At 33.3% G+C, this 16196-nt stretch overlaps 2 protein-coding genes across 3 annotated transcripts in view; both read right to left on the bottom strand.

Annotated features, from left to right (window-relative positions):
• The window catches only part of LOC145770038 (uncharacterized), a 96196-nt gene that overhangs the window by 3112 nt on the left and 76888 nt on the right, over positions 1-16196 (bottom strand). The gene's annotated exons all lie outside the window — the stretch shown is intronic.
• On the bottom strand, positions 11410-16177 carry LOC145771166 (uncharacterized). The gene is made up of 3 exons (XM_082582903.1): positions 15990-16177; positions 14715-14886; positions 11410-12186 (listed from the first exon to the last, which is right to left on the bottom strand). Exons 1-3 carry the CDS (start codon positions 16175-16177, stop codon positions 11410-11412), a joined length of 1137 nt encoding a protein of 378 aa, XP_082439029.1.

The following is a 16196-nucleotide window of genomic DNA, read 5'->3' as shown; positions in this document are numbered from 1 at the left end:
GATTCAAAATATACATTCACAAAAAATATATTTGTTATAAACATCGCATCAATCTCATAAATTGACCTATGTTTTTTTTGAAAAAGCTTTGCATGGTAACAAACAATATTCATTGGTGTATTTTTTACATACAATACAGGTTAGACCTCCCCAATCCCCGGACTTTCTTTTGTTTTCATCTATATTGACTTTTCTGCATGGGTTTTCAATGCTGATTTCAAAAATATGCATAAAATTTTTTTTCAATCAACGTCTGGGAAGTTATTCGCTGTTGCTTAGCAACAACTTTTCAAAAAAATTACAAAAATCTTCTTTAAAACTCCTTTACTTTTAACCCAGTATGCTCATATCTTGATTATCTGAAAGCATTTCTTCTGCTGATGAAATAAAAAAAAAAAATTATTAAAATAGGACAATCGTTACCAGAGTTATGACTGTTTAAGTACCCAGATTATGCAGTCACGCATGACTGATTTTTGTTAATTTATTGCCAAATGATACTAGAAAAATGGTGAAAGTTGCTTTCAAGGGGTTTTTGGGGGTAAGGAGTTCAAAAAATATATTAAAAAGTGTCTCAGAGCAACAGAAAAAAAGTTATTAAAAAATTGATACGAACAGTCATGCATGAATGATTTTGTCGCAGTTGCGTCATTCCTACAACAAGATGTATTCCTTGGCACCACAAACGTTAAATGCCTGGAGTCATATACAGTATAACGTGGAACCGATCATCTCAATGTAGCTAACATCTGGGTACCCATTGCACTTGATGTTAGAATACACGCTTCATTGCTTGGAAAGAGCTCTGAGCAAGTGCAAGATGGTCACGGTCCGCCACAATTTCAATAGCATCTCTCAACCAGCATAATGTAGTCTATGCATCTAAATCATGTGGCAAAAAATGGATTAAGTCAGCTGAACTTAACGATAACCTTCTGTAATGCATTTCAGGTTTCACTATTGATCAGTTAGCATTTTCTACTTGTATTTTGTATAATTATATAACGTATTGTATACACTTCTACTGTCTAATATTCCGTGTGTATTCATGTATCTATCATGGAGCTGAGGAAGAGTAAAATGAACAATGGTGGTTTGCTTGGTAATTTGCAGCCTTTAAAACATTTTAAGGAAGGACAATTTAGACCAACTACTGGAGATGTTCTTCAGAAATACATATATCATCTTCAATTTAAGTCCTCGTAACCACCAGAGTGGGAAGCTTGCAGCTTGTGATACAGCAGTATGTCTAGCAAAAGTATGGCAGCCTGCTTGCATTCTACTGATGACAAAACAAAATATCCAAAACAAAATTATTCGTTTGGTTGATGAATACAAGAAATACAAACATGCCAAAAAGGCATCTGCTGCCTTAATTAAATTTCGAGAAACACTGACAACACGATTTATGATATCTGCTAAGAATGCCGAAAATCTTATTAACAAAATCAAAACATTGCTACCAGAAGATAAGGCATAAGATATACAGTTTCTTAAATTACTTGAAACAAACCAACCCAGCATCTCTTGGACCCCTTGATAGAAAGAAGTTGAAACGCTTCAAGAATTATGCATTGAAAAATCGAATAAAGGTAATAAAGTATGATGTATGTTTGTTCCCAGTATGCTTTACAGCCCAATGATTTTTAAAGTAACATAGCCTACCTATTTATTTTTGATACAGATGCATAAACAAGACATTTTTTACAGATCAATGCAGATTCGACTTAATTTACTGGGAAGATGACGAGGAGAGTAAATTAAGTCCTGAGGTAGATGGCTGAGAATCTGCATTTATCTGTAAAAAACGTCTTGTTTATGCATCCGTATCAAAAATTAATAGGTATGTTATTTTAAAAATCATTGGGCTGTTAAGCATACTGGGAACAAACATACATCATACTTTATTGCCTTCATTTGATTTTTCAATGCATAATTCTTGAAGCGTTTCAACCTCTTTCTATCAAGGGGTCCAAGAGATGCTGGTTGGTTTGTTTCAAGTAACTTAAGAAACTGTATATCTTATGCCTTATCTTCTGGTAGCAATGTTTTGATTTTGTTAATAAGATTTTCGGCATTCTTAGCAGATATCATAAATCGTGTTGTCAGTGTTTCTCGAAATTTAATTAAGGCAGCAGATTCCTTTTTGGCATGTTTGTATTTCTTGTATTCATCAACCAAACGAATAATTTTGTTTTGGATATTTTGTTTTGTCATCAGTAGAATGCAAGCAGGCTGCCATACTTTTGCTAGACATACTGCTGTATCACAAGCTGCAAGCTTCCCACTCTGGTGGTTACGAGGACTTAAATTGAAGATGATATATGTATTTTTGAAGAACATCTCCAGTAGTTGGTCTAAATTGTCCTTCTTTAAAATGTTTTAAAGGCTGCAAATTACCAAGCAAACCACCATTGTTCATTTTACTCTTCCTCAGCTCCATGATAGATACATGAATACACACGGAATATTAGACAGTAGAAGTGAATACAATACGTTATATAATCATACAAAATACAAGTAGAAAATGGTAACTGATCAATAGTGAAACCTGAAATACATTACAGAAGGTTATCGTTAAGTTCAGCTGACTTAATCCATTTTTTGCCACATGATTTAGATGCATAGACTACATTATGCTGGTTGAGAGATGCTATTGAAATTGTGGCGGACCGTGACCATCTTGCACTTGATCAGAGCTCTTTCCGAGCAATGAAGCGTGTATTCTAACATCAAGTGCAATGGGTACCCAGATGTTAGCTACATTGAGATGATCGGTTCCACGATATACTGTATATGACTCCAGGCATTTAACGTTTGTGGTGCCAAGGAATACATCTTGTTGTAGGAATGACGCGACTGCGACAAAATCATTCATGCATGACTGTTCGTATCAATTTTTTAATAACTTTTTTTCTGTTGCTCTGAGACACTTTTTAATATATTTTTTGAACTCCTTACCCCCAAAAACCCCTTGAAAGCAACTTTCACCATTTTTCTAGTATCATTTGGCAATAAATTAACAAAAATCAGTCATGCGTGACTGCATAATCTGGGTACTTAAACGGTCATAACTCTGGTACCGATTGTCCAATTTTAATAATTTTTTTTTTTAATTCATCAGCAGAAGAAATGCTTTCAGATAATCTAGATATGAGCACACTGGGTTAAAAGTAAAGGGGTTTTAAAGGGGATTTTTGTAATTTTTTTGAAAAGTTGTTGCTAAGCAACAGCGAATAACTTCCCAGACGTTAATCGAAAAAAAATTTTATGCATATTTTTGAAATCAGCATTGAAAACCCATGCAGAAAAGTCAATATAGATGAAAACAAAAGAAAGTCCGGGGATTGGGGAGGTCTAATACAGGTCTAGAGGTAAGTACTCTTCAGGTACTATGCAAATCACTAAATTGATCCAAAATTGATTTATGTAATATTCCACTTGGTTGAACTCCTGCCAAGCAGCCACTCAAGAGCTTAACCTTCTTGTAAGCTTTACCAGTTTCAGAAGTCTCTGTTAAGTGTTAGTTTAACCCAGTGGTTCTCAACCTTTTTTCTTTCGTGGCCCACTTTTGTTTGCATAAAAGTTCTGTGGCCCATTCAGATTTTATGTAAAAAAAAACTTACAAAAAAGGTTTATAAACAAAAAGCAGCAAAACATTGCCTTTGAAATGTTTCTGGAATCCCCTTGTTAAATCCAGGCGCTGACGCTTCACAGTATTTTTTTTTCGTTAAAAAAAATTCACATCTTCATCCTTCTTGTAATTTGGATGACTAAGAACTTTACAACATAATACGCATTGTCCTTTTTCTTTTCTGTTATCAAAAATTGATGTAGGCTGCAGGGGCGCCGGAACGATTTTTAAGTGGGCGGGGGGGGCAGGATTATGAAAAAAGGGCACTTTTGTGGCTGAAAGGACATTTTTTTGAAGTTTTAGGCAAAGAACAATAGCACGGAAGGGCATCATGCTATGATATAATGATGTAACATACTGTGATACAGAATTGTGTGTGGTGAACATTATTTTGAGGCAACAACGAAAGATTATAATTAGGCTAAAAGCGAATAGCAGAAATTGTTATATTGCAAAATGTGCAGTAGCTTACATGACTTCAAAAGGACATCATTGCCCCCCCCATCCGCAGAAAAATTGAGGGCAGGGGGGCTTTCACCCCCCTGCCCTCCGCTTCCGGCGCCCCTGGTAGGCTGCATACTGAATGTAATTTTTATCAAACTTAAAGATTCAAGTACTGTATTGTCAATTCCTCCCCAAAATAATCCACAAAATAAAATGCTTCACGTAGCCTACTAAAAAGCGGATCTGCAGAAGTTCAACAATTAAGGCTACCGCTTATAAAGATGGCTTAATAGTAACCACAAACTAGTAGTCTATTACATCATGAAGTGTTGTAAAAACTGAGTTGATGTAAAACTGTACTGTATGTTGCAATACTTAGATAGAATGATGATTGCCACTTTGTAGCTAAAAACAGCAGCATCATTCATTGTAACTATACAAACACACAAGTGTAAAATTGACTATAGCCTAGTGACAAAAATGGAACAAAATGTTTGAATAAATCTTTCAGTTTTTAGAATATGTCTGTGGCCCACTCAAAATGCTTCTATGGCCCACCAGTGAGCCATGGCCCACTGGTTGAGAACCGCTGGTTTAACCAGTCCTGGTAGCATTATATTTCGCATATAGGCAAATAGGCAATTTCGTTAAGGCAAATAAAATGCCTTAAATTGACTTGCCTCAATTAATGTCTTGCTTCAGAAGATGCAGTGCATTGAGACTGGCCAGTGACCAATAAAGGAGGACATAGATATTGTCAACATCAAAAATTGTTTTTGGGGCCCTTCAACTGCAGTGTTAACTGCTGCCGGACGTGCAAAATCATATTTTCGTTTTCCGGAAGAGGAAGTAAAAGAAAAAATTGTGTTCCTCAGCAAATATGGACTTTATAATGCATAAACTTCTTTGTTTGTTTGAACAAGATGTTACAGTATTAACCTCATCTGTGTATATAGCTATTTCTTCTGCTTTGTGTTGCTTTTAACAAATTTGTTGTAAAAATTGATTGTTTTTTTTACCCTGTGCATGGTTTTTATTGCTCCAAACACTGGGGAAAAAAAAAACAAGACAAAATATTCGATAAAAATAAAAAGAATAAACATAATGCTCCAATTTTTCGGATACATCAGTGGAATATCAATATTGATCAATAGAGGGTAACGCTTGACTGTTTGGCACATTTTTCATCGAGAAAATCAAAACTATGTCAATTTTGCTTTTCTTTGCCCCACTTGACTATATATGGGGTTTTTCATTAGTGGAGTGAGCTGATGAGATTTCAGATGGAGAGAACAACTTTTCACAAACATCCCACTTATATCGCTTTTCACCAGACTAAATTAGCTTGTGCCATTTCAAACCAACAGATCGTACAAATGACTTTTCAGAAACATTAGTCATTACATTTATATGGTTTTTCACCAGAATAAGTTAGCACATGAGATTTGAAGTGATGAGATTGTGAAAATGACTTGTGACAAACATCACATTAATATAATTTTTCACCAGTGTGAAACCGTTTGTGCCGATTCAAAATATACATGTGTGAAAACAATTTGTCACAAATATCACATTTGTATAGTTTTTTACCAGAATGAATAATTACCTAATGAGACTTCAGACGACCAGATTGAGAAAATGACTTTGCACAAACATCACATTTATATGCTTTTTCACCAGAATGAGTTAGCTTATAAAATTTCAAAGTACCAGATTGCAAAAACGACTTTTCAAAAGCATTTATATAGCTTTTTACCCGAATGAATTAGATTGTGCTGTTTTAAATTACCAGATTGCGAAAATGACTTTTCACAAACATCACACTTATATGGTCTTTCACTAGTATGAGTTAGCTTATGAGATATCAAACTACCAGATCGAAAAAAAACAACTCCCCATAAACATTAAAACCTTAAAACACAAAATAGTGACTTTTGGTAACTTTTCAACTTCTTAAATATTGACCATTCAACCATGAAAATTTGATTCTACATTTCTTTTGTTAATTGGCACAACTAAAAAAAGTAAGTTTAGTTACAAAAATCGCCATAGTTATTACCCTAATATACACAGGCCTTGTTAACGTGCGAACTTGTACTCTTGTAGTGTAGTAGTGACTGAAACCCAATGTAAATTAAATTTCAAAAGATAGGCTAAACGTTTTTTTTTCGTTGAAAAACAAAATTCTTTGTAGAAAAACTAAATTGCTGAAATTGATAAGTGAATCTCACATAAGGTGTGTGATTTGTTTGTGCGGATTTCAGTTACGCATGCGTGAAAATAATTTGTCACAAACATCACATCTATGTAGTTTTTCACCAAAATGGGTTACCATAGTAGATTTCAAATTATTAGATTGAAAAACAACTTTTCACAATCCACATATTTATACAGCAATTAAATAGAATGAATTAGCTTGTGCCGTTTCAAACAACTAGATTGTGAAAATGACTTTTCACAAACATCACATTTATGTGGTTATTCACCAGAATGAATTAGCTTATGAGATTTTAAAGTATCAATTCGCGAAAATGACTTTTCACAAACATCACATTTCTGGGGTTTTTCACAAGAATGAGTTAGCTGATGAGATTTCAAATGACCAGATCGCAAAAAGGACTTTTCACAAACATCACATTTATATGCTTTTTCACCAGAATGAATTAGCTTATGAGATTTCAAACCACCATATAACAAAAATGACTTTTCACAAACATCACATTTATACGATTTTTTACCGCACTGAGTGAGCACATGACATTTCAAGCCACCAGATTTGAGAAATAACTCTTTACAAACATCACATTCATATGGTTTTTCACAAGAATGATTTAGTTTATGAGAATTCAAATGACCAGATTGCGATAATGTCTTTTCACAAACATCACATTTATATGGTTTTTCACCAGAATGAATTAGCTTATGAGATTTCAAGTTACCAGATTGCAAAAATGACTTTTCACAAACATCACATTTATATGCTTTTTTACCAGAATGAATTAGCTTATGAGATTTCAAACCACCATATAGCAAAAAGGACTTTTCACAAACATCACATTTATATGGTTTTTCACCAGAATGAGTTAGCTTATGAGATTTTAAATTGCCAAATTGCGAAAAAGACTTTTCACAGACATCACATTTATATGGTTTTTCACCAGAATGTGTTAGCTTAAAATGAGATTTCAAATGAGCAGGTTGGGCAAATGACTTTTCACAAACATTACATCGATAAGGTTTTTCACCAGCGTGAAATCGCTGATGTCTTTCCACTTCAGATTTGCATTTAAAACACTTGTCACAAAGTTTGCAACAAAGTAGTTCACTCAAATGAATTTTTTTGTGACTGATCAATGCTGACTTGCTTCGGAAATGTTTATAACATATATTGCACTTTAAAGTTTCTTTCTCATTTGGTTGGATGAAAGATAACCCTTCTTATTATTTAAATACATAACAATGAATAAGCAATGGACAATTCGCGATCAAAGTTGTGACAGATTAATATATTGTGACATATTTCCTGCTTTTATGGGTTAATATGGTTTAATTGTGTCGCAGTTCCTGATTTACAATGCTTCCACAAGGATTTTGACAAAAATTTCTCTGAACAAACACAAAAAGTTTGTCAAAAGCCATAATTTGACAAATTTTGACTTTATTGTCAATTTCGACATTATTTTGACAAAATTACTTTATTTTGACGATTTCTTTTGTTAAATTCATTTGACGGTTTTAACAAACATCACATTTATATGGTCACTCGCAGATGGGAAGTCTTGTGCGTATAATGAAATTATCCATGTATAAAAATGATTTGTAACAAACAGCACAATTATGTGATCTTTCACCAGAATGAGATCGTTTGATTGAAATTATTTTTATGTAAAAATAACATTTTACAAACACTACATTCGTATGTTTTTTTTACCCAAAATGAATTTGCTTATGAGATTTCAAATGACCAAACTGCGAAATTGATTTGTCACAAATATCACATTTATACGGTTTTTCACCAGAATGAATTAGCTTGTGCCGTTTCAAACAACTAGATCGTAAAAATGATTTTTCACAAACATTACATTTATACGGTTTTTCACCAGAATGAGTTCGGTTGTGAGAATTCAAATCATCAGATCTCGAAAATGACTTTTTACAAACATCACATTTATATGGTTTTTCACCGGAATGAATTAGCTTGTGAGACTTCATATCAGCAGATCGCGCAAAGGATTTTTCACAAACATCACATATATATGGTTTTTCACCAGAATGAATTAGCGTATGCAATTTTAAACTGCCAGTTTGCGAAAATGACTTTTCACAAACATTACATTTATACGGTTTTTCACCAGAATGAATTAGCTTATGAGATTTCAAGTGACCAGATCGCGAAAATGAATTTTTACAAACATCACATTTATATGGTTTTTCACCAGTGTGAATTCGCTTGTGAAATTTCACATCAGCAGATCGCGAAAACGTTTTGTCACAAACATCACACTTATATGGTTTTTCACCAGAATGAATTAGCATGTGCTGTTTCAAATAACTAGATTGAAAAAATGATTTTTCACAAACATTACATTTATACAGTTTTTCACCAGAATGAGATAGCCTATGAGATTTCAAATCACCAGATCGCAAAAATGAAGTTTTACAAATATCACATTTATATGGCTTTTCACCAGAATGAATTAGCATGTGTTGTTTCAAACTACTATATTGAAAAAATGATTTTTCACAATCATTACATTTATGTGGTTATTCACCAGAATGAATTAGCTTATGAGATTTTAAAGTATCAATTCGCGAAAATGACTTTTCACAAACATCACATTTCTGGGGTTTTTCACAAGAATGAGTTAGCTGATGAGATTTCAAATGACCAGATCGCAAAAAAAACTTTTCACAAACATCGCATTTATATGCTTTTTCACCAGAATGAATTAGCTTATGAGATTTCAAACCACCATATAACAAAAATGACTTTTCACAAACATCACATTTATATGGTTTTTTACCGCACTGAGTGAGCACATGACATTTCAAGCCACCAGATTGGAGAAATAACTCTTTACAAACATCACATTCATATGGTTTTTCAAAAGAATGATTTAGTTTATGGGAATTCAAATGACCAGATTGCAAAAATGTCTTTTCACAAACATCACATTTATATGGCTTTTCACCAGAATGAATTAGCTTATGAGATTTCAAACCACCATATAACAAAAATGACTTTTCACAAACATCACATTTATACGTTTTTTTTACCGCACTGAGTGAGCACATGACATTTCAAGCCACCAGATTGGAGAAATAACTCTTTACAAACATCACATTCATATGGTTTTTCACAAGAATGATTTAGTTTATGAGAATTCAAATGACCAGATTGCGAAAATGTCTTTTCACAAACATCACATTTATATGGCTTTTCACCAGAATGAATTAGCTTATGAGATTTCAAGTTACCAGAATGCAAAAATGACTTTTCACAAACATCACATTTATATGCTTTTTTACCAGAATGAATTAGCTTATGAGATTTCAAACCACCATATAGCAAAAAGGACTTTTCACAAACATCACATTTATATGGTTTTTCACCAGAATGAGTTAGCTTATGAGATTTTAAATTGCCAAATTGCGAAAAAGACTTTTCACAGACATCACATTTACAGGCCTCGAAATTCACGGCGGACACGGCGGTCATGTCCGCCGTCACAGCACGTGATGTCCGCGGGAAGTACCATCTAGATCGGTCATATTTGTCCGCCGAGAAATAACAAAGGAACTAGCGATACAAATCGTCATTGTATAATGCATAGTACTAACAATTGTTGCGAGAATATAACTTCCCGCGCATTCTAGCGCGCATCTAGAAAATGTGAATACTGTATCTCTCACCCAGACAACAAAATCTATCATTCTTATATTAATTTAATGTAGACGCTGACGTTGAATCGATGTAAAAATGATAGATTTTGTTGTCTGGGTAGCCTCCATTCAAGCAGGAAAACGTTCGATTTTACGTTGCTTCAACGATGGATGCCATTGAATCAGGGTAACAAAGGTGACACGCAAAAATAAACTTAAAGAAAAAAGCGTAGTGAAACTTTGCACAGCAGAAAATAGTAGCGTTAGTGTAGAAGTTTTTCCGACTCGTGCCCAGAGCATTGTGACGCAAGAAGCCACACGACCTCGTTCGGTAGAAGTTAATCAGTTATGCGGCGTTTTGAGCAGCTACACGGCGCTTTGACTCTTCAAGCGCACGTCTTTCAGAGTGATGTCGCTGAAATTTTAAAAAGCCTTCTAAACCGTAGCTATAGTTCTCAAATGGCGAAGAATTTTCCAGATAAACTGATTAACCATGACGATCGACGCAAAAACTGGTGTGTCCGCCATGAGACTTAATTTGTCCGCCGAGATAGCTGCTCAGACCGGACACGTTTGTCCGCCGTCAACAAAAACGAATTTCGAGGCCTGCATTTATATGGTTTTTCACCAGAATGTGTTAGCTTAAAATGAGATTTCAAATGAGCAGGTTGGGCAAATGACTTTTCACAAACATTACATCGATAAGGTTTTTCACCAGCGTGAAATCGCTGATGTCTTTCCACTTCAGATTTGCATTTAAAACACTTGTCACAAAGTTTGCAACAAAGTAGTTCACTCAAATGAATTTTTTTGTGACTGATCAATGCTGACTTGCTTCGGAAATGTTTATAACATATATTGCACTTTAAAGTTTCTTTCTCATTTGGTTGGATGAAAGATAACCCTTCTTATTATTTAAATACATAACAATGAATAAGCAATGGACAATTCGCGATCAAAGTTGTGACAGATTAATATATTGTGACATATTTCCTGCTTTTATGGGTTAATATGGTTTAATTGTGTCGCAGTTCCTGATTTACAATGCTTCCACAAGGATTTTGACAAAAATTTCTCTGAACAAACACAAAAAGTTTGTCAAAAGCCATAATTTGACAAATTTTGACTTTATTGTCAATTTCGACATTATTTTGACAAAATTACTTTATTTTGACGATTTCTTTTGTTAATTTCTTTTGACGGTTTTAACAAACATCACATTTATATGGTCACTCGCAGATGGGAAGTCTTGTGCGTATAATGAAATTATCCATGTATAAAAATGATTTGTAACAAACAGCACAATTATGTGATCTTTCACCAGAATGAGATCGTTTGATTGAAATTATTTTTATGTAAAAATAACATTTTACAAACACTACATTCGTATGTTTTTTTTACCCAAAATGAATTTGCTTATGAGATTTCAAATGACCAAACTGCGAAATTTATTTGTCACAAATATCACATTTATACGGTTTTTCACCAGAATGAATTAGCTTGTGCCGTTTCAAACAACTAGATCGTAAAAATGATTTTTCACAAACATCACATTTATACGGTTTTTCACCAGAATGAGTTCGGTTGTGAGAATTCAAATCATGAGATCTCGAAAATGACTTTTTACAAACATCACATTTATATGGTTTTTCACCGGAATGAATTAGCTTGTGAGACTTCATATCAGCAGATCGCGCAAAGGATTTTTCACAAACATCACATATATATGGTTTTTCACCAGAATGAATTAGCGTATGCAATTTTAAACTGCCAGTTTGCGAAAATGACTTTTCACAAACATTACATTTATACGGTTTTTCACCAGAATGAATTAGCTTATGAGATTTCAAGTGACCAGATCGCGAAAATGAATTTTTACAAACATCACATTTATATGGTTTTTCACCAGTGTGACATCGCTTGTGAAATTTCACATCAGCAGATCGCGAAAACGTTTTGTCACAAACATCACACTTATATGGTTTTTCACCAGAATGAATTAGCATGTGCTGTTTCAAATAACTAGATTGAAAAAATGATTTTTCACAAACATTACATTTATACAGTTTTTCACCAGAATGAGATAGCCTATGAGATTTCAAATCACCAGATCGCAAAAATGAAGTTTTACAAATATCACATTTATATGGCTTTTCACCAGAATGAATTAGCATGTGTTGTTTCAAACTACTATATTGAAAAAATAATTTTTCACAAACATCACATTTATGTGGTTATTCACCAGAATGAATTAGCTTATGAGATTTTAAAGTATCAATTCGCGAAAATGACTTTTCACAAACATCACATTTCTGGAGTTTTTCACAAGAATGAGTTAGCTGATGAGATTTCAAATGACCAGATCGCAAAAAGGACTTTTCACACACATCACATTTATATGGCTTTTCACCAGAATGAATTAACTTATGAGATTTCAAACCACCATATAACAAAAATGACTTTTCACAAACATCACATTTATACGGTTTTTTACCGCACTGAGTGAGCACATGACATTTCAAGCCACCAGATTGGAGAAATAACTCTTTACAAACATCACATTCATATGGTTTTTCACAAGAATGATTTAGTTTATGAGAATTCAAATGACCAGATTGCGAAAATGTCTTTTCACAAACATCACATTTATATGGTTTTTCACCAGAATGAATTAGCTTATGAGATTTCAAGTTACCAGATTGCAAAAATGACTTTTCACAAACATCACATTTATATGCTTTTTCACCAGAATGAATTAGCTTATGAGATTTCAAACCACCATATAGCAAAAAGGACTTTTCACAAACATCACATTTATATGGTTTTTCACCAGAATGAGTTAGCTTATGAGATTTTAAATTGCCAAATTGCGAAAAAGACTTTTCACAAACATCACATTTATATGGTTTTTCACCAGAATGTGTTAGCTTAAAATGAGATTTCAAATGAGTAGGTTGGGCAAATGACTTTTCACAAACATTACATCGATAAGGTTTTTCACCAGCGTGAAATCGCTGATGTCTTTCCACTTCAGATTTGCATTTAAAACACTTGTCACAAAGTTTGCAACAAAGTAGTTCACTCAAATGAATTTTTTGTGACTGATCAATGCTGACTTGCTTCGGAAATGTTCATAACATATATTGCACTTTAAAGTTTCTTTCTCATTTGGTTGGATGAAAGATAACCCTTCTTATTATTTAAATACATAACAATGAAAAAGCAATGGACAATTCGCAATCAAAGTTGTGACATATTTATACATTGTGACATATTTCCTGCTTTTATGGGTTCATATGGTTTAATTGTGTCGCAGTTCCCGATTTACAATGCTTCCACGAAGATTTTGACAAAAATTTCTCTGAACAAACACAAAAAGTTTGTCAAAAGCCATAATTTGACAAATTTTGACTTTATTGTCAATTTCGACATTATTTTGACAAAATTACTTTATTTTGACGATTTCTTTTGTTAATTTCTTTTGACGGTTTTAACAAACATCACATTTATATGGTCACTCGCAGATGGGAAGTCTTGTGCGTATAATGAAATTATCCATGTATAAAAATGATTTGTAACAAACAGCACAATTATGTGATCTTTCACCAGCATGAGATCGTTTGATTGAAATTATTTTTATGTAAAAATAACATTTTACAAACACTACATTCGTATGTTTTTTTTACCCAAAATGAATTTGCTTATGAGATTTCAAATGACCAAACTGCGAAAATGATTTGTCACAAACATCACATTTATACGGTTTTTCACCAGAATGAATTAGCTTGTGCCGTTTCAAACAACTAGATCGTAAAAATGATTTTTCACAAACATCACATTTATACGGTTTTTCACCAGAATGAATTAGCTTGTGAGACTTCATATCAGCAGATCGCGCAAAGGATTTTTCACAAACATCACATATATATGGTTTTTCACCAGAATGAATTAGCGTATGCAATTTTAAACTGCCAGTTTGCGAAAATGACTTTTCACAAACATTACATTTATACGGTTTTTCACCAGAATGAGTTAGCTTATGAGATTTCAAGTGACCAGATCGCGAAAATGACTTTTTACAAACATCACATTTATATGGTTTTTCACCAGTGTGAATTCGCTTGTGGGATTTCATATCAGCAGATCGCGAAAACGTTTTGTCACAAACATCACACTTATATGGTTTTTCACCAGAATGAATTAGCATGTGCTGTTTCAAATAACTAGATTGAAAAAATGATTTTTCACAGACATTACATTTATACAGTTTTTCACCAGAATGAGATAGCTTATGAGATTTCAAATCACCAGATCGCGAAAATGAAGTTTTACAAATATCACATTTATATGGCTTTTCACCAGAATGAATTAGCATGTGCTGTTTCAAACTACTATATTGAAAAAATGATTTTTCACAAACACTACATTTGTACAGCTTTTCACTAGAATGAGATAGCTTATGAGATTTCAAATGACCAGATCGCGAAAATGACTTTTTACAAACATCACATTTATATGGTTTTTCACCGGAATGAATTAGCTTATGAAATTTTAAAGTGTCAGTTTGCGAAAATGACTTTTCACAAACATCACATTTATATGGCTTTTCACCAGTGTGAATTTGCTGATGCCTTTTCAGATCAGATTTCCTTTTAAAGCTCTTACCACAAAAATTGCAACAAGATTGTTCACTGAAGTGAATTTTTTGATGAGTATTCAATGCTGATTTGCATTGGAAATGTTCATGACATACATTGCAATTCAGAGTTTCCTTTTCAGTTGGTTGGATGGAATATAATCTTTTTTTATACAAATATGGAGGATATTCCTTGGAGGCCGAAGCAGTTTTTAAATCATCTTGGTTCATAATTTCACATGATTCAGGAACTTCTAGCTTCACTGGAACCTTTTCATGTTGATTTATACTGAAAGGTAAAATAATGATTAATTGTTTCTTGTAAACTGATCGTGCAACTCGATAGCTACAGAAAGGATAGGATGTGAAAAACGGTGGAAAAAATATTATAATGATAAAATGAGCATCAGACATCTTGACAAGGCCAACTTAGCATGAGCAAAATGCCAATACAAATTTGGAAGTTCAAATTTTATATGAATTAAAGAAAACTATTTTTTGTAAGATGAAATTACATTATAACAAGTAAGTGTGAAGTCCTGCTATAAGAGTTACTGCGTAGTTTTGTGGGCTAAACACAAGCTATGGTTTCAAACTTTTAAAAATAATCTGAATAAGGGAGCTACTTCAAAGTCATGGTTGGCAACCTCTGCATACATCACATTCAAGCACTTTTTCACGAAAATGACTTAACAAAATATGACACCTAACACAATGAGCTTGCCACAAACACCAAATTTGTACAGTTCATCAGCAGTGTGAAGTTGTTTGTGACGTTTCAAGTTACTCAAACGCGAACAGTACACGTTACAAATTAACCAATAAATGCTATTAACACTACAAAAAGTGCTCAATGCCAAGCAGAACGAATTATATCAACGTTACCTACTAATTACTAAAACCTTAACCGATTGTTTCACCTTAATAGGATGAGTTCCTTCTGATGATCCTATTAAGATGAAACAAGCTGTTAAAGTTTGAGTCAGTAGTAGCCAAAGTTAATGTTCCATAATTAAATATTTTTTCAATAGTGAGTGCCCGCTGATGGTTTTCTTTATTAGATTTTATTTGCCACTCCGAACACAATAATGAGTTATCTTATGACAGTTCAAATTATCAGATTGAGAAAACAATTTTTCACAAACATTATCATTTATATGGTTTTGTCACCAATGTAGTTGTCACCAATGTTTTCAATAAAAAATACAGTTGTAACAAAAAACATTTCTACAGCTACATAATGGCTTTTCACTCGTGAGTGTTCACAGATGACTTTCTAGTTTGCAACTTTGCAACTCATGATTAAAGAATCACTGCAAAATGGTTCATCTGATGAACTATCTAATAATAATAGACCAACAATGATGAACGTTTAAAATGTTTGCAGCATACCGTATATTGCCATACAGAGTTTCATTCTCAGTTGATTGGATGGAAGATAATTCTTCTTGATACAAACATGGATGACATTCCTTGGTGTCTACAATAGTTTCCAAATGATCTTGATTAAGAATAATTCCATAAGGTTCGCATACTTCAGACACTTCAATCTTCACAGGAACACTTTCATGTGGATTCATATTCAAAAGTGAAGGGAAC

Source organism: Aplidium turbinatum, chromosome 5, assembly GCF_918807975.1.
Source record: "Aplidium turbinatum chromosome 5, kaAplTurb1.1, whole genome shotgun sequence".
In the NCBI taxonomy this organism is placed as follows: domain Eukaryota; kingdom Metazoa; phylum Chordata; class Ascidiacea; order Aplousobranchia; family Polyclinidae; genus Aplidium; species Aplidium turbinatum.
Note: the sequence above shows the minus strand (reverse complement) of the source record. Positions and strands in the feature narration are given on the sequence as shown.

Bases quoted from the DNA above. Each gene is read 5' to 3' on its own strand.
- LOC145771166 (XM_082582903.1), bottom strand. From the start codon at position 16,177: ATGAATCCACATGAAAGTGTTCCTGTGAAGATTGAAGTGTCTGAAGTA. The intron at 14,887-15,989 runs GTATGCTGCAAA...TTTACCTTTCAG, and splicing joins ACTCTGTATGGCAATATACG to TATAAATCAACATGAAAAGG. The intron at 12,187-14,714 runs GTATGTCATGAA...TAACCACATAAA, and splicing joins AGGAAACTCTGAATTGCAAT to TGTGATGTTTGTGAAAAATT.